Source organism: Gopherus evgoodei, chromosome 9 (genome assembly GCF_007399415.2).
Source record: "Gopherus evgoodei ecotype Sinaloan lineage chromosome 9, rGopEvg1_v1.p, whole genome shotgun sequence".
Classification (NCBI taxonomy): Eukaryota; Metazoa; Chordata; order Testudines; family Testudinidae; genus Gopherus; species Gopherus evgoodei.
This window is the reverse complement of record NC_044330.1, coordinates 46,974,831-46,994,634: the sequence shown is the minus strand read 5'-3', so window position 1 is coordinate 46,994,634 and position 19,804 is coordinate 46,974,831. Positions and strand designations below refer to the sequence as shown.

The 19,804-nt window shown below is 45.1% G+C and overlaps 1 protein-coding gene across 1 annotated transcript in view; it reads right to left on the bottom strand.

Annotated features, from left to right (window-relative positions):
• Nucleotides 1–7,942: 7,942 nt before the first annotated feature.
• Nucleotides 7,943–19,804, bottom strand: part of LOC115657476 — a 347,440-nt gene continuing 335,578 nt past the window's right edge. Inside the window, 4 exon segments of the mRNA XM_030575381.1 lie at nt 7,943–13,632; nt 13,635–13,732; nt 16,988–17,065; nt 17,860–18,103. Coding sequence (XP_030431241.1) covers nt 13,558–13,632; nt 13,635–13,732; nt 16,988–17,065; nt 17,860–18,103 — 495 coding nt within the window. The 3' untranslated portion in view covers nt 7,943–13,557.

Here is a 19,804-nt window from a genome sequence, read left to right as displayed (position 1 = left end):
ATAAAACTCTTGTGGTGGCTTAAATTAATAGAATCCCTGTTAGAATTCTAGCTGTCCAGTTGGGTCCAGAGTAATTTGGTCTGTAGTCTGCCAAGAGCTACCCACAATTGCAGGTACTGCTCCGTAATTTCAGCCCTGGATGTGCCTGATGCCAAAAGGGGCCTGGGTACAGAAGAGAGAAATCTGCCCTGCCACCAGAAACAATGGAGTGCTTCACTTAGCAGAGTGGGAATAAACTGCCCTCTAAAAGCAGGGATGGTTAAGCTCCATGTCATCCCCTTTGACATCTCTGCCTTACTGGTACAATTGAGTCCTTAGAGTATAATGAAAATGTGTAACTGTATAACTCAGTGGAACCAATGACATGCATATGCATTTTCACAATGCCCTAGTGTTTGTCTTGTGTCTGAGATTCAGTGATCTCTTAAAGAAAGGCAACAAGCCTTGAGGAGGAGGAAGTTTAGGATTAATTAGGTTATTCTCTTGGGCTTTCCACACAAGCAAATTCACGAGTAGGAGTGATAAAGACAGCTAGTCTAGTCCTTTTTTCCTTTAGAAGGCAGGTGGCTGTAAACATTCCTCAGTTCATGGCCAGGAAGCAAGACAAAATGAAACGAACATTATGACTTTGGAGTGTAATGTTTCATACAAGAGGATCAGTATTTATTTTAGGTTTCCGACCTGAAATAGTTTGGTAATACTCCATCAAAGCAACATGTATTTGAAGAAAGACAGGAAGGTAGTATGACATCATCTTACTGCAAGTGTAAGTTGTCCGGATTTTGAAATTGCATAGGGTTCCCTGATCCATTATGTACTTTTGCAGTTATTAACCAGCCCAAACCCCCTATCTGTGGCTGGGCATTTAACTTCTAGGATGTTTCTTGATGAGTTTTTACCTCCAGTTAATTGATTGCCAATGGATAGGGTAAACTACAAATGTTTGAGTGGTCATGTGGAGTGTCCACACTAGTTTTTACAAACATTAATGGCATTGAGTTAATTGTCAGTTAACTTGAGAGAGGAAAAACTAGTGAAGTCAAACCCTTCACAAAACTACCACAACCTGAATTGTATTTGGAGTTGGGGGAGGCGGTGATGTGCAATTATGCTAATTCCCCCCATTTCATATAATTAACAAACCCTTTAGTGCAAAGGATTCTCTTCCTCCTTCCCTTCTACCCCCTCACCCCTTGTAATGGGCAGGGTAGGAAAATCCATCTTTTGGCTGAGGTTTAAATATATTAAGAACCTTCAACATTCTAGAAACATCTCTGCAGCTTGGATAGCAGTCAATGAAAAAAGCAGTCTGAAAACTGCTAAGATAATGATCACCAGCAGTAGGGCAAGAACCTTTGGGGTTTAAATTTTCCAATAGGCAGTAAAAATGTATGCCTCCCTTTGAGATCCTTATCCCCAGCTGCTAAGATGACAGACAAGTCTGCTAACAGGGAGGTGACCACTCCTGCCAACAATCACTGCCTTTGCTTCTTGGCTTGTAGTGGTTTCAGAGGGGATGTATTCACTAGGAGCAAGGCCCACTGTTCTCAGTTTTTATTTTTAGAATTTTCTGGGAATTTATGGGTGTTTGTTACAAAAATGAAAAAAATAGGTGAAAATCTGTTCAAAAACTAAATGTATTTCCTGAATAAATATTAGGGAACAGGAGGACAGAAAAAAGCACTGAAAGTAAAAGCAGTTTGATGCTGTTGCTTATTTAATGAACTGTACAGTCCATTAACAGTATGGACTGTGGCAAGGCACCATCTCGGTCTCACTGGGCTTAGCACTTCCCCTGCTGGCTGTGGAAGGTTCTGGGGTAAATCCGCCCCACTCTGACCCATGTTGGGCTTCCTCCTCTGTTCTCTCTTAACAGTATTTTCAAGGTAGGCCCCTGGGCAAGCCCAAGGAGTGCTCCGCCAGCAAACCAAAACCAATTTACAAATGAAGAGGGATACCCTTCCCTGGGCGGACAGGTGTGGGGGAGATGTTGTCCTGTTGTTGTTCCCAGGTGTCAGTCCTTCCCCTAAACAGGCAGTCAGTTTGGTTGTTTCCACTGGAGAGTAGCAGCCTCATCACCCTACTGTTGTTAGCCCTGCAGCAGCTTGTCATTTCCTCCCACACCAGAAGAGGGGTTTTTAAGATTTCAGGCAGCCCTTAATTGGACTCAGGTATCCCTAACTGACCTGAGGTAATCCCTTCTCAGCTTATAGGGAAAAGGGCCTTTACAATTCTAGAGCTGACATACCTCTCAAAGAAAAAGAAGAAAAAGCATTTGATTTGAACTGAAATGCCAGCCTTCTCCACCCAGAGACACACCCTGTGAGAACCAATGGCAAAGAAACAGCTGCTGGAGCCAATTCCCTATGGATTCATGGTATAGTGTAATTTAAAGAAATAAATGTGTCTATTTAGGACAAAATGCAAAAATTGTAATAATCATAATAAAAATCACTCTTGCATCTACCCAGCCTGACTTTCACAGTACATATATACACATGCATGCATGTAGCTTCTACTACATTGCCTTAGCCTAAGACATAGCCTCACATTTACACTTAAGCTAATTTACTGTTAACCTAAACACACCTATCTAATGTACTGGCTTTTCTTAACATAACCAATATCTTCACTTACTTGACCAGTCCAAACTTTGGGTGAAAATTGGTAAAAAACCAAGTAGTAGCTTTTGTAAAACCTGGAAGAAAACTGGAAACAAAAGGCCTGAACAGTTAGTTCGCTGAGAGGCTTCAGCTGTAAAAAATGAAGGTGCTAGGTCCTGATATAGTGGCTATCTTGCTACCCATGTGCAAGGTATAGCTAACATCCAAGCACAACAAGTGTGATGCTTTTGTTGGCCTATTTCAGGGTCACATCAAGTCATTAGCTGTGCTGCTTCAGATGTAAGGAAGAGAAGCAGTTACACAATACTTAGGTCTCTGGTAGTTATAAGAAGCTTCACTGCTACCTATATTGTCATGATGGATATTGCTGGCCTGTTGGTGATGGATGAATCAAACTTGTCAGCCACAGCTATTATTCCAACTGAATGGTGCCAAACAAAGTGGACCTGAAAAACGTTAGGCTGCCAAGTCATGCAGTTAACTATCTGCTGAAAGCATGTCAGTCACCCTGTTGCTTGGTTTGGACTCTTACCTTGAGCAGTTCTGCAGTCATTTGTAGTAGCTTGCTGCTTTCTGGACCAGAGGACAGTCACATAAGGCTGTTGGTAAAGGTATCAGACACTTTATAGGCTAAGAAACCCAATAAACATACATGCTTATAAAAAGAAGCATCTTCTCCCTGAAGGCACTTGCTTGAGTGGGATGAGAAAGAGACTAAAATGATGGAGCAGTAACCTCCAATCTTTACTCCTCCTCCAGGGGCGGCGCTATGTATATTTTGCCACCTCCGAGCACGGCAGTCAGGCTGCTTTCGGCAGCTTGTCTGCGGGAGGGCCACTGGGCCTGTGCCTTCGGTGTACCCGCTGCCAAATTGCCGCCAAAACTGCGGGAACAACAGACCTCCTGCAGGCATGCTGCTGAAGGCAGCCTGACTGCCACCCTCACGGTGACCGGCAGGCTGCGCCCCCCCCCACCCCCACAGCTTGCCGCCCCAGGCACGTGCTTGGTGCGCTGGGGCTTGGAGCTGCCCCTTGCCCTCCTCTCACTTATGCTTTGGTTCAAAATCCCTGTACTACACTGATGGAGCAAGCAGTGAGACTGAGTCTTCTGAATGCAGCAATAGCAGCAGGAGACTTTCCATAGCACTAGGATGCAGTCAGGTACAGAGCCACCCTCATGGCCTAAAGCTGATGCTAACACAGGAATTCTTGTGACTGTAATGGCCAGGAAAGAAAAACAAAGGCTTGGACAATGCTGCAGTCAGTCAATTGAAGCAAACTTACCACCTAATTTCCCCATGACCAAATAAGGCATTGGATGCTCTATTGCACAAATGTTAATATTGCTGAAGTCAGGGTTGGATGAACTGAGTGTGTGTATTGCGTGCAGGGCAGTACAGGGGAGGAGAAAGGGAGCTCCTGGTGGAGGTGAGTCTGTCACCAAGACCAGCTCTACACTCCAGGTGCTATAGCTGCAGCTATGCCACTGTAGCGTACCTAAGCCCTCGTCCAGACTAACCCGCGGCATCGGCGGGTTAAAATCGATTGCTCGGGGATCGATATATCGTGTCTAGTCTGGACGCGGTGTATCGATCCCCGAGCGCGCTTACATCGATTCCGGAACTCCATCAATCCGAACGGAGTTCCGGAATCGACACGGAGAGCCGCGGACATCGATGCGGCGCCGTCCAGACTGGTGAGTACCTCGATTTTAGAAATTCGACTTCAGCTACGTTATTCTCGTAGCTGAAGTTGCGTATCTAAAATCGATTTTAATTCCTAGTCTGGACGTGGCCATAGTGTAGCTGCTGCCAGCATCAATGGAAGGGGTTTTGTCTGTTGCTGTTGTGAATTCACCTTCCTGAGCAGCTGTAGCTAGGTGGATGGAGGAATAGGTCTGTTAACCTACTGAGTCCAGACCAGGGGTTAGGTTGACTTAACTATGACACTCGGGGCACAGGGGGGTGAATATAGCCATGTAGCTTGGGTAAGCTAAATTTTCAGTATAGACCAGGCCCCATACTAGTTAATCAATGTGTAGGTGTTAACGTCGACTCCCTCACTTGTCACTTTCTTACTTTCAAGCACTTCTTGTGTGGGTGGATTTGACACATAATCATTTTTAGGGTTATGGCTACACTTGAAATTTCAAAGCGCTGCCGCGAGTGTGGTCAGAGCGCCAGCGCTGGGGGAGAGCTCTCCCAGCGCTGCACGTAAACCACATCCCTTACGGGTGTAGCTTGCAGAGCTGGGAGCTGCGCTCCCAGCACTGCGGCACTGATTACACTGAGGCTTTACAGCGCTGTATCTTGCAGCGCTCAGGGGGGTGTTTTTTCACACCCCAGTTGCAGCGCTGCAAAGTGCCAGTGTAGCCAAGCCCTAAGGGAGTTTAACCCTTTGTTGGGTATACAATAAACCTTCAGGCATTGTTTTACATTCCAGCATTATCTACAAAAAAACACAGTTGAGGGCTGGGGCCCATTGTGCAGACTGACAGCTCTTCCAGGCTGCATGGCAAACAGGTGCCTGAAACAGACAGACAGGAATGGGGTAGTTGAGATGCAGGAAAGCTGCAACCACAACCCAGCACTGAGCTAGCTGCTCCCACCCAGCAGTGATTTGAAAGCATTCCAGAAGAGGGGGTATGAGGCAAAGAGGGATTTAAGAGGATAAATGGCATTGTGAGCTTTGATCAGGAGCTTTCCCCGGAGTGCTGTGTGATCTTCCTTGGTTCCTTGTAATACTGTAGTGTCATGATTAATGCCTCCTGCCAGCTTCAACTACTCATGTTATGGGTTAGGTTGCTAAAGTGGCACATCTTTGCATGGAAAGCGGAATTAGTGGGCAAATGAAATCATGTCCTTCTGGAACTAGCTGTGGTGGGCAGCTGGATTCCTGTTTGCCCGTTAAGCCTGGGCTACACTAGTGGGGAGTTCGAACTAAGATATGCAACTTCAGCTACGCTATTCTTTTGTTTCTCATGAGTCTGAAATTATGCAGCAGCTAACACAGAAAACACAAGTGAAACAGAGTTTGTGGCTCAGAAACGTACTCTTTAAATATGCTATACACACACACACACCGCCGCCAAAAAAACCCCCAAAACCTGTACACAGCAGTCCTCTGAAGCAGCATGTGATGGAAATGCAGATGTGGACACTTTGGTTCCTGCCAAGTAATGTTTTTGGTTCACTTTGGAATGAAATTACAAAATGACGGAGTTGCAGCAAGTGGTGACTGAAATTAGTTATACTGCTTTTCTCTCTGCTGCTTTGAGGGATTGATTTTCCCCCACCCCCAACTATGTAAATAAAGCATTGCATCTCACATGGGCGTCCCAAACACTTAACATTTTTTAATTAAAATTTATCAACTCAAGAGCTTATTCTTTAATCCATGACTTACGAACTGCCTGATCCTGCAGCCCCGCTTAGCACTGCAAACTCTGGCAGGAACCATCTTTGAGCTGGAATAATTATATTTGGTCCCATTAGGTTCCATTGGGCAATTAGTGAGGAGGGGCTGCAGGATTAGACCTGAGTGTTTAAAGCAGAAATATGAGCAGAAAGGGCTGTTCTTAGGGCACTAAAAGTTATTGCAATCTCACACTCCCTGTTCAAACATTTCACATCATGCAATAATCCTCATTAGGAGACGTGACTAAGCTTGCCAAGAGAGCAATGCAAACAGAGGTAGTTGCAACAACATGGTAAAATTAGATGTGTTAGCACTTTGATACTTGCATTAGCCCTGGCACAAAGCAATCTATTTCACGGGATCAGATTGTTTTAATTAAAACAAAACAAAAAAAAACGTGAATCCCAGGCAATCAATATAATGGATGTTTCACTGAAAATATAACCCATCAACAGTGATTTGCCATACATACTTAATTCCACTGCTAGTAAAGGATCTAAATCTGCTGTCACCGAACAGCAATTCAGTGGGGGCAACTTCAGGCCCTAATACTTTCCTTCAGTTCGCAAAATTAAAACCCTTAGTTTTTCAGAGAGGCTAGAGTAACGGCAAATGCCCCAGACTACTAAACTGGGAGTGGAAATTTCTGCTTACGAAGTCACAAAACTTAGTCAAAAGTGCCTCTTACTTTTATTTACCTCCATTCTTGAGTGACCAACTTGACCCCTTGGGGCCCGGCTTCCTGACACCACAGCTATTATTAAGTGAAGCACTTCTCAAAGTCACAGGCCCAATGGGCCTCAAGCTAGATATCTAAATGTGTCGTGATTCATCAAAACTGGCTGCATCGCAGGGTCACAATTCATAGGATGCAAATATTGTGGCATGATGCATCCTGAGTAACTGGAAGGTCGCCTCTTTACATATGGGGAATATGCCTTTTTGAAATCGACAAGAGCACAAGGAGGGAGAGTCTTTTGCATGTTCTTCAGCTGCAGCACAAAACCAAAAAGCTCCACTACTTAGACTATGCAGATTCATCTAAAAGTTCAGATCCTATTTGCCATGGAAATTCATCAGTTCATTATTTTCTTTGCATTTTCTCTGGTAAGAAGTCTCATTCAAACTTACATCTTCCCAAAGTTGTGGTGAACCTATGGAACTATGAAGCTTAGGTCTGGCTCCAGCACCTACTCTAACATTTTCAGACCACATAGTTGTTATTCCCAGCTAGTAAGCTGACCTGGGAAGATCAGTCAGTTAGATGTTCCAAACAGAAGAGAGATTTCTTGGTAATCACACAAAGTCCACATTACACTGGCTACTTCAAGAACTTCATGCAGTCTTTTAACCAATTCACACATTTAAACCATTCCCCCTCCTCCTCTCCATCATAAGTAAAGTCTGGACCAATTGTACTCGAATATTAATGCATATTTTTCCTGTAGCGTCTGACAGGGAGTTCCCACTTGGTGAGCACACTGAATTTTCTCACTAAAAACCAGATGGCGTTTTCCCAAGATAACAGCTCAGAAAAATTCTAAGCCAGGCCAAATCCCTCTTATCTTTCTCAAGTGAGTAACCCAGTTTTGCAGTACATGGACGAGTAGACTCTTTGGTCTGCAGTCTTTGGTCTGCAATCTTGTATGGGCCACTGATATTAAAGACGGGTGCTCCTGTCCGGATAGGACTAGCATGTGAAACTACAGATTTCTACGTCTGCAAAGGTGCTAGGCGCATCTCTGGAGGAGAAAGACTAGCCCTAGGTCCCTGCTGGAATCGCCAACATTCTTGTTATGTTTATAAAGTGCCTAGCACAATCTGGTCCTGGCCTCTAGGTGCTACTGCAATACAAACAACAACCATCAAAAGCCGTGGCTCGTTCTTCCCAGGCATAATTGTCAACATTATTGTTCATATAACTTTTCCCCTCCCCCTATGTTAAATAATCATTGGTGACTGCTTGAAGAAAAAGTTACTCTGTTCCACTGAACTGTTGCTGATACACTAGAAAACATGTCCCACTGTTAAGAAAGGAGATAATCTTAAATCTGCTGGGCATATACAAACACTTCCCCCTCCACCCCAGTTTTTTCTAATGTTGGCAGTGTAAATCGAATGATAACCCCTTGATGCTTCAAGTATCAGGCTCTAGAGTGGGAGGAGAAAATAAAACTCACCCTGAGAATGTGGATGATTGTGTCATTCTGACCTTTACCCAATAATGCAGAAGAAAATTTCTGATTTTAATCATAGCAAACCAGTCTATTTAATACACAGTTATCTGATAACACAATGGTCCATTCATGAAGGAATAGGGCTTGTATGATTAGAGAACACTGAATTATTACGGGATATAAAATAAGACAAGAAATGACAATTACTTGTTAAATTTCTGCCCATGTAAGCTGGTTTCTATCCATTAGCTGCTATATGAATTTGCTATATTGTATATACACATTGGAGCATGGGAAGAAATCTTAGGAAAAAAATGAATCAGATCCTTGTCTCGGTCATACAACTGTCAATCCTGTAACTCCACTGAATATAGAGCCAAACCCTGATTCTACTCAACGGCAAAGCTCCCGTTTTCTTCAATGTGACAAATACGTATCCCTAATGCTAGGCTTCAACTGAGGTCAGCCTCTAGTCTCTGATGTTTCTTACAAGGCTAAAATTACAGCTGATGGAACTTTTAAATATTACCAATGACTGCAGACAATTAAGCAGAACACCCCTCTCTATCAGAAATAAATTACAAGTACTCAATTCAATACATAAAAAAGGACACCATTTGGCTGCACTAATCTATCTTGGCACCTATTACAAAAGAGATGTCTAGAAAAGGATTCTCTTCACAAATAGTTGTAGTGTGCGCTAACTAGGTGCGAACCAAGACAAGTAAAACAGACTCTTCAGATTTTGTCTATGAGGACAATAGGGCATGAAGTCACTTAAAAATTGTTTTTTTCAAGACTCCTCCTCTCCCTTAGACTGGTTCTATACTTCAGTGGAATTACTGCAATTTATACCAGCGTATGAAGTTAGCCTACATCCCAAGGCTGACTGGTTTTAGAAATTAAAACTGAGTTTAAAACCAGGACAAATCAGCTCTCCAGGCTATGTATCATGAAACAGTCATGGTCAGAAAATCACCACTTACATGCCAACCTATTTTCTTCCTGGCCAATCAAAACAGACATATCGAGGGGGGGTAGCGGGGAAGGAGAAGAGATGCAGACATGACAGGTAAACAGAAAAAGAACAGTGCCTTTTGTCACGCCAAATCTTTCTGCAACACAATCCAGTTCTGGCTGTGATAAGCCTGTGGAGTGAAGTGTGGCAACCTGAATGCCGCAAGGATGCTTCAAGGCAGGAAATCACCATCAGTTCAGTTAAATGAGCTAGGATACTGGGAGATCAGCATGAATCCTCTTCTAACTGGTGGATAAAGGGCCTTTTCTACAATCCTGTTTTCTGTGAGTAATTCCGTTGCTATATTGTGATTCAGTTCCCTAGCCAGGTGAATCCCAAAGGCTGTACGTGTGTGGGGAATGATGACTCATGTGACATCCATTGCAAGCTTGTATTCAGAGATGACGCCCAGGGCAGCAGTAACATGGTTACTGCTGTGATAAAGCAGCAGGCAGAACATTTACCACACTAACACCAGAGGAATGGATTGTTACCAAGGCGAATGATGAGTGGGTCAAAATGTTAGGATGAAGTCGCATTTTCAGGCCCCCACCCTACAGGGGCTTGCGATCATGTTGAAAGCCAATTTCGAAAGTGGCTGTAGTAGTCTGGGGTCTCTACATAATTCACCTCTAGCAGTGGTAGCAATGATGGAGGAGTTAGAGCAGATACAGCCTAGCCCAGCTTCTTAACAAGGTTTGTAATCATGCCAGCCACAGATCCTGAGGCCCTGTGGGAACATTCACTGAAAATACCATTGCTAATGCTTCTTCAGCTCCATCAGTGTTAGCAACGTTAGAGGCCCTAGTGTGATGGCTGCAGGTTTTAACACCATCTCAGGTAACCAAGCGCTAAACAGGTCTGATTGCTGTTAGGCTGCTGTTGGTGTGTTTGGTACCATGGTCTTTAGACCTACTCAGGACACGCTTTTTAAAAGAAACTGTGCAGCAGCACAGCTACATGAGCACTTCCTAGGTTGCTAACTCAGGGACACCTGTGTAAACAACAGTGGGACATGATTAGAAAAATGTAGTCAGGGCCTAACATAGCCAGGGCCTGCATGTTCACAGTCTACTATGTACTTAAAAGCCCAAGGCAGGCTCACATTGGTTGTCCCTAGGGCAAGTTAGTAGTAGTGAATACTGCTTCAGATTTTGGCTTATGAAGAGACAGGCTCAGTAAAAACCATACTAGCCTTGAGCATTCAACAGCAGCAGCACTAATGTAGACTGGCTGCTGGTGTTTTCATCAATAGGCCATCTAGACCTACTCTGAACAAAGTCGGGCCAGTGGTGGATCCATTCATAGGTCTCTAACTGCTGGAACAGACATTTCTTCTTAGCAAGTCTTTGCTAAAGGGCAAAGTCTATGCCTGGGTTCTAGCAGAGTGGCTGGCTGAGGAAAAAATCCATGTCCACTCATGGCCAGTGAAACCATGCGTGCTCCAACTAGTCAGCCCTGGTATTAGGACATGGCTGTTACTAGCTTAGTTCTGGTTCCCATAGCGAGTCGGAGTACAGAGTTGGATGGGCAAGAGGAAACCAGCAGGAAGACTATCATCAGGTATTGCAACCAAGAGAAGCAAAAGGCCAAAGCATTAGTAAATGAAATATTTCCGGCCGTAAGCTTAGGATAGCTGATTATTAAAAGAAATGAGATGAGGTGGGTGAGGTGTAACATCTCATTGTACAAATTTCTTTTGGTGGAAGAGACACGTTTTTGAGCTTCACAGAGTTCTTCCTTGGGTCTGGAGAAGGTAACCAAAGTGTCATAATCAAGTTAGGTCCAATAAAAGCTATTATCTCACCTACCTTGTGTGTCTCTCAGCCTGGGTCCAACACGCTACAGCAAAACGGCAAACAAGTATTAAAAGGAATGTTTGTCACACCAATAGTCTTCAGGGGATGTTATTCTGAATATATTAAAGTTTTCTAAGGGACTTGTTTACCAGTAGTTGAAGATGCATTTGCAGAAGTGACAGATTATGCTCCTGCAATTGGTGCAGTGTTGCCCAGACAATCAGAAGACCAGTTTTGAGGACCTTTTTGAAATTTGGCTCCGTCATGGTATTTAAACCTTACGCTTTCCCCATGACTTGGAAAAATTATCTTGTGCAGAGATTTGTCCTTCAGCTGAAAAGTTCAACATTCACAGAGAGGATTGCAAAATAGGGGTCTCCTGGGCCTGAGGAAATTGGGCATGTGCCTGCAGCAAGTTCACAGAAAGGCCACACCCCATGACAGTCTCTGTACTGGGCTGTATAGCTGCTGCATGGCTACATGTAAGTTCTCTCAGGCAAATTTTTACATCTTGGAACGGCGTTCCCATCTCACTCGTGAGAGACAAAAGAGAAATCCAGGGCTCAGGCATCCACTGCAGCTTATTTAAATACAATGTATCGATAGGAAATGGACCATCACGAACGATGCACTTGCTTTGAAGTGCCCGGCTGATGTCAGGAAATTCAGTGCTGTAACCTGTCAAGGGATAGGACAGGAATTTGGAAGGTGGCCTTTAATTCCACTGGCAGACTTGAGTACTCAATTCCAACTGACTAGCATATTTCCAGGCTCCTCTGTATCTCTTGACAGATATGCCATCCCCAGGAGGACTTTGAAAGACGCCACTTCCAGAGTGGCCTCTAGTGACACATGGCCACCTATGTAGCAAGGAAAACAAGCAGCTAGGATTGTGAGGAGGCCGAACAAGGACCACACCAACAGACATGTACACGTAAGACACAAACACTGGCTGTAAGTCACTTTTACAAGTTTCTTTATGAAATTAAATGTAGCCCCTGGCTAGGGGAAAGATATAGTGCAAGAATGACTTTGTACATGCTACTGAATTCAGATATCCCTAGATAACCAGACTTCAGTCAGCTACAGTATCAGCAAACATTGGAACTCTGAGCTTTGCAGACAGTTAGCTTTGCAGACAGTTAGTGCTTACTCACAATAGCAACACGCTGGAACAAATGGGTGTTTTCCTTACAACCACCCGTAACTTCTCCTAAGCTATGGAATTCAGTCCTTATGGCTTCTAACTCTTTCACTATTGTAAGGCAAATCTTTCCTTTTACTAACCAAGGATTAAATGAATTCTTTTTGGCCACAATTTACAAACCTGCGTGCCTACCGCTAAGCTCTTAATTCCACATTTAGGCACCTTATAAATGGCCTGATTTCTTTTTTCAAAGGTGCAGGTGACCTGGAATACACCTCAATATAGGAGGGTTGTACATGTTCTCAGGTTTGGAAAAATCCATCCGTTTTGTTTGAAGGTGCTCAACTGTGGAGTTAGGACCTTAACTTAAGGGAATTAAGTTTGCAGATGTTGGCCTTTGTTTTTTGTTAACAAAAAAAAAAGACAGACAGACGAACAGGCATCAAGTTAACAACATCTGACAGGACTGATTACAAACTTACAAAATACACAACTCTGTATTTGCCATAAATAAACACATCACAAACGTTTAACATTTTCATTGGCCAGGAAATATGGCAGAGTGACAGTGGGAAGAGTCTAAGGAGCTGACAACGGTATTTATTTTAGGCACATTTTTTTCCTAACTCATTTTTTTTTTGTAACATAACTCAAAGAAAATCAACTAGGTTGCAAGATGCATGTATTTCCCTCATGCTGTGGGTTTGCCTGGCACCATTTAACGGACTATGGTTCGGCGGTGTGTTGACCTAAGGAAAAGAAAAAGGGCACACCGATATCATTGTTGCAGTCTCTGAGTGCCAATAAAGGCTAATCCGTCTGTTAAACGTGAAGTAAGAGCATTTCTTTGAAGATGAACTTGGGGATTGGGGCAGTGAAAAGAAGGGTTTAGTCCCCCCAAAAGCGCATCACATCAGCAACTAAGAACCCTGGTTCTGAGCATGCTCAGTAGACACCAAGCAGGCAGGTGCTGGAATGGACAAACTGCCATCTCTGCATGGGCAGCCAAGTTGGTTAAGGCTAGAGTCTCTCTGGCAGTTGTCAGACAGCAATAATGTTCACAGCTGCGAGGACTGGTTCAAGATGCAGCTGACAACAAGGGTAAGATGAAAAACAGTTCAGGCTCCATCCTGTCGTGAGCTCTTCCTGGAGGTTTGTATGGCTCCCGAGTGTTGTGCAGGGCTGGCTCACTTTGACTGGCACAAAAACACGCAACACAGTGTCCCATTTTGGACTCATTCAAGTACAGTCAGTCTGCAGAATAAATAGGGAAGGAAGGAACATGCGCCATCCTTTGCAAACAGAGGGGTGGAGGTGCTGGGGGTCCGTCAGCTGGAACTGATGGCTAAAGTGCTTTCTCAGAAGGGATTCAGGCACTATAGGGAGCTGCCCCTCACTTCCGAAAGGGTGTCAGCCTGCTGATGTTCTGCCAGAAGTTTGAGGGCTTGCGTTTGGGCTCTGCCAGCATGAAGACTTGCTGCTGGGGGAGGTTGGTAGGCAGGGTAGGGTGCTTCTGACGCATCAGAAAGTCATAGTAGGGCCTGGTGACAGCTGTTTAGACATGAGACGGGGAAGAGCAAACATTAGACTGGTACAGTCCCAAGGCTGATTCCACACAGTCATTCTCAAAGCTGAGGCAGAGTTAGCCATGATAAGTAACAGCTAGTTACAGATGACTCTGTTTTGAGTTATCTAACCCCAAAGGCAGTTTGGGGATTAAGCTGGTAGTCTGGGAGTGCCCCAAATGTTGACTGAAATTCAGAGATGCTCGCATGCCCTCAGAATGTTGCCTGCAGCCACGCGCAGCAATGCGAGGACAAAGCTGGACACTTAAGGCATGTCTACACTGCAAAGGAAAAGCCTCAGCAGGCCATACCAGCCAACTCGGGTTCTCGGGGCTGCTTCATTGCAGTGTAGACTTCTGAGCTACAACCCAAACTCTGGGACCCTCCCACCTCGGAGACTGAGCCCAGAAGTCTACATTGCAATGAAACATCCCCAAAGGCCAAGCCTGAGTGAACTCGTATGGGCCTACCATGAATTTTTCTTTGCAGTGTAGACATGCCAGGCCCATTACAGTGCTCTGCTGCTGACAAACTTAAACAGCACCCAATTCTGAATGCTTGGGAGCCTGGTTAACTGACCCACACCTGTGCACATTAGCCTGTGTGGCAGGTTGTAAATATGCAAGTATTTGTAAATGTTTAGAAGCTGCAAAGTCTTACTGAGCAGAGGGCCCAGTCCACAGCATTTAGATATAGATATGGATTTGGAAGCCCTCGGGGTTCGGTAGTGTTTGAAGTTAGGGGCTTGTCTAGACTACAGACACTATAATGGCACAACTATGGCACCGCAGCTGTAGCGCCATTGTGTAACAATGGAAGGGTTTTTTCCATCACTGTAGTTTATCCAGGAGGCGGTAGCTAGGTCAACAAAAGAATTCCTCCATCAACTTAGTGCTGTCTACACTGGGGCTCAGATCGGCCTAACTGCTTCTCTCGGGTGAATTTTTCACATCCCTGAGTGCCCTAGCTAGGTTGACCTAAGTTTTCGGTGTAGATCAGGCCTTGGTTCACTGCACTAGAGAGAGAATGGGCAGCCTATGCCAACTGGATCTGGCTCCTGTTTCCAAACTCCCATCATACTTGGCAATATCTGGCTCCAAGTCTGGGCTACAGCCAAACTGTCCTTGGATTTTTGCAGAGCTGTAAAATAAACTGACAGCCTGTGTTTAATTCCCCACACAGTACCCAGGGAACCATAGAAAGGTAAGAGATTGAATTCCTTGGCAAGCTACAGTAGAGGGAGTGCCGCCACAAAGTCTGGTTTCCCAGGGCGGTTCTGTGAATCCTCCCCTGGAGGCAGTGTCCATGATGAAGGGCAGGACAGGCATAAGGAGGGGAAACTTCCCTGCAAATCATAGAGCTCATCCTCCCTTCAGCTACTGCTAAACCTCCCTTGTTAGGCTGCTGCTTTCTGTCCTGGGTGCCTACAGATGCTGTTGAAGAACACATCATCTGCATCTAGCCTATCCCATGTACAGCAAAGGACGGGTATTTAATTAACTGTTCTATTGTGGTAGCACCAACACTGTGCGAAATAGCACATAAACATACAGAGAGAGACTGCCCCTGCCCCAAAGGCCTCAACCTAAACCCTTTTCACTTCCCCAAAAGTTCCCTTAATTGTCATTCTTCCTGCAAGCTGCCCCATTCAAACTGCTGAGAGACCTGGCTTCTAGGGCTGAGGGGAGGATTCCAGTCTCTAGCTAGATGCCATCCAACAATCTCATAAACAGAAGCTGCCAATTGTATTAGCTACCTTGAACTGTACTTGGGATTTTGGAATATGAAACAATGATCGGAAACACAGAATGGCCCTCGTAGCCAGGAAATACTGGGTTGCTGAATCTCACTGGCTTAGCTAAGGCTGCCAAGTCTTCAACCTGGTGAGAACTGTACTGCAATTTCCCACCCCTCTGAGCCTACCAGCTGGCCTATCCCAGAGCTTTGTTAGTGTCACACCATTAACACTAATCACATGCAGTAAAATCAGCTTGTTCGGGGAAAATTTCCATATAATGGGAGGCAATCGAAAAATACAGCGCTGAGTAATTTCCACAGCTTGCAGACAGTTCAATTAATTTCACCAGGATCCTAGTTCCCTGTCATGACTCTTTCTCTGTACTTTCTTTCTCATCCATTAGTGATGAAGGACTTGATCCAGCAAAAATATTACATACTCATAAAACTGCATTTCCTACTTCACCTAGGAGAACAAAAGCTCTCAATATGGTAGTAGGCAGTTAGTGAGGTGTTAGTCACCCCCATCTTTAACATTCCTGTTTAACCCCAGTGGAACCAGACTAGGGTGACCAGACAGCTAGTGTGAAAAATTGGGACGAGGGTGGGGGGTAATAGGATCCTATATAAGAAAAAGACTCAAAAATCAGGACTGTTCCTATAAAATCGGGACATCTGGTCACCCTAAACCAGACCCACCAGTGGAAATCCTTAGTCATTTCTCTCTTAACAGTAGGAGTAGGGAGATGGATCAAAGTTTGTGACGAGTCATGTCTCCCATCCAGCTAAGAGGGTTTATTGACTGGATGGCACTAGAGTCTGGTTTATTTTCAAGGTCTACAGTCGCTGTGAGATTCCTTAGCATTGTGTTTAGCTATGGACTCCTACTGGGATCTGAATGGGAGGTTAACTCTTAACACTGTGTTCTTTATTTAATACTGAAATGCTACCTTAATATGTGGAATAACAAACTGTAAATATTGTTATGAACAAAAATACTGTCACTGGGACGTTATGCTGAAATGTTGCTCACCTGTTTATCAACAAGTTCGGATTGCTTAATGGGGGGCATGTTTATCAGTGAATCTCCATTTTTATTTAAACAGGACTTCACTAAAATATTTGTTTTCTGAACTGTATATGTTGATCCGATTTACAGCCTGTATTTTTTACTCTTAATTTTGATCAGATTTGTTCCTAGGCTCCATAAACCCAGAGTGACAGAAAGTGAGAATGGCTATTGCTAAAAGAGGGGCAATTGCTTCTCGTTCATTTCCCTGCCCACTTTTTCCCTCCACCACACCAAGTGACGCCTGTGCCACTGGAATAAAGATCTTAAAACCTACCCCCCCAGTGGAAGGAGAAGAGTAACACTTACCAAGCTCCCAAAGATGAACAAGCTGGGGGAGGGGGCAATTAATGCATTGATCAGCCAAAGCTTATTTGAAGTCAGGTTTTTAGATGTGCTGATGTGCTTAGAAGAAAAAGAAAGGGCCACACTCACCCTTAGGCTTTCCGGTGTGGTGCTGTTTGTTGGCATTCAGCATCGCCTGCTTCTTCTGCACCTCTGTGATTGAAAAACCTTAAAGACAAAACCGAATCTGTTAGCAGCTGTACTGCTTAGGGCTCCACCTAGTTCCTCCTACAAACAGCAGGGCTCACGCATAGGTCAGATGAGGGAAGTGTGGGGATGAACATATCACTATGGATTTGATTGTGCTCTTCAGGCACAGCCCCACATTGGGGTCTGCCTTGCTGCAGGAGCCCCAGGACACATTCTGGGTAGAGCTCAGCCAGAATTGCCCCTGGTGCTGAGGGAGAGTGTATACTGCCCAGGGTGCTCTGCCAATTTTTAGCAATTGCAACATGTGCCTCACTACACCCCAACTCAGTTCTCCCTGCCTCCTTGGTTAGCATGGTCAGGGGCAGCCTATCATATGGCCTGCACTCTTGGCACACTGGGGTGGCCCTGCTTGTGTGGCCCTAGTCACGTTAGACCAAGTATGAAAACAGTGAGATGGATTTGCCCCCTAGAGAACATGTGGTCATGTATAGAATCCTGGATCAATCTTGTGTTGGGCTATTGATGAGTCTGTCTCTAACCCTGCCAGTGGGAAGAACAATTCAAAACTAACATAACTTACTATTTAATGGTTCAAGCAGGCTAAGCAAAAGACTTTAGCAGCTTCCTGAGACCTCATTTCAGTGCTTGCTCTCTGCTCTATTCTTTGTATGATGAGCAGAGGGGAAAAGAAACATCATGCAAAATATATACATCTGCAGCCCAGCCCTGGGCTGGAGGGGCATGTATTGCATTTGCATACATTTGTGTTCAGCGCGATGGAGGGCCCTGCTACACAGCCAGCCTTGCCATACCAGTTTCCTGGTCAAGCTGAACCTGTTTCCTTTCATTCTCGAATGCCTTGAGCCAGCGCTGTTTCTGTTCAGGCTTTTTTGCACAGAATAAGTAGACTTCCTCAGGGTCCCTGCAGAGCAGTTTGAATGCATTTTTAACACTGATATTGAAGTCCTTATCCTTCCCATCCTCCATGTCCACTATTTCCATGTCATCCATGTTGATCCGACTCTTATAATAGAGGATGTCCCGGCGCAGGAGATCCTGTAAGAGATTATTTTCATTGTAACTATATCCAATTTCCATGCACACACTTCCTTTCTCTTCCTAGCCACAACAGACAACCTGTTACCTTTCTGACGCGCACCACTGCCTTATGAGGAAAAAGCAATGACACCTAGGCCTCTTCGCCCTACTGTGGCTTTTTGGAACTCACTTTCTGATGCTGGCTGCAGTCTTATAACAAGCTAGTAGGGGCCAGGAACAGTTTCTGTAGCTGAAGGAGCACGTGTTTGGGCAGGACTACACTTAACGGCAGTGTGATAATACGTATTGCCACTCGGGGTGAAAGTGAGCCAGTACGGCATACTGGTAAGAACCCGCACCGGCCTGTATGCAGCCCACATTAAAGTGCTGCAACGGCGCTTTAATGTCCCTGCCCCTTTTGCCTCCCCCGTCAGCGGCCCTGCTGATAGGGTCCGTACCAGCAGGGCCGCCAACAGGGGAGGCAAAAGGAGCAGGGACGTTAAAGTGGTGTCAGAGCCCCAGGCCCTTTAAATTGCCACTGGAGCCCCAGGCAGTGTGGGCCAGGCAGCCTGGAAGGGCTGGCTGGGGGATGCTGACTCCCCAGCCCTGCCCCTTCCGCCAGAGGCTCTGCCCCTTCAGGGGGTTGGAGCCCCTCCAACCCTATACCGGTAAGTGTCTGCAGTTACTTTCACCCCTGCTGCCACTACTATCAACTGCACTAGAGTGCTTCTGTAATTCATTGTCACTTTCCAGGATGTCTGAAAGGCAAGCACAGGTTCCTGTCATTGCCCTGACACAGTGACTCTGGGTACTGACTAAGCAAGACAACTAGTCAAGGTTGTTACTCCAGATTTAGGACAGTGTAATGGAGCAGGATTTGGCCCCTACAGTCTCAAGAAGCCACAAAATGCAAGACTGGATTTTCCTGCTAATGTTGCTGGTGAAAATACAGCCAACACTAGTGTCTGAGGCAAGGCCCTCATTAGTTTAAGTCACTTGAAGTAAGGAATTGTGGGTATAGTGAAATTGGGCATGCGCTCAGTGAAAAGCTTTGCTGTGGTCACTTCTTTCTACAACACGTCAGAGCCCTGTCTCCCTTCACACTAGGTCACAACCACATCTGAGTCTTTGCATTTACACATGTAGCTGTGACCAGCCAGCATTCCCAATGAAAATGAGCCAAGTGACGTTTGGCCTGCTGGTGTGGGGGTCCGGTTTTCAGCAGTGCTGAGCTCTTTGACATCACCTGGAGCTTGTAGTGCTCAGGGGTGAAAGTCACTTAAAGGATTTGCCGGTACTCCAGAGTCCTGTGGAGGGGGAGGGGCCTCAACTGGAAGAGGCGTGGCCTCTATCGGAAGAAGTGGGGCCTTTAAATCCCCGGGCTTTTAAATCAGGATTTAAAGGGCTCAGGGATTCATCTGAAGCTAGGGGCTAGGCCCTTTAAATCACCCCTGGAGCTGCCAGCTGCAGAGGCGGCTGGGAGCCCTGGGGTTTGGGCAGAAGTGAAAGTAATTTACATTTCTTACCCATATGGTCCAATAGCAAGCAACCCTCCTCTCCTATGTACTTCATGGATCCCTCCCACTACATGACATAGATAGAGAAAATAAAGCTACTATTACTACTACCAGTACTGTCTGTAATAAAACTTTACTATTGGAATAAGCCTGAAAAAGTGAAAACTCACTGTCACATTTTTCTCTGTGTCTTCCCTCCTCC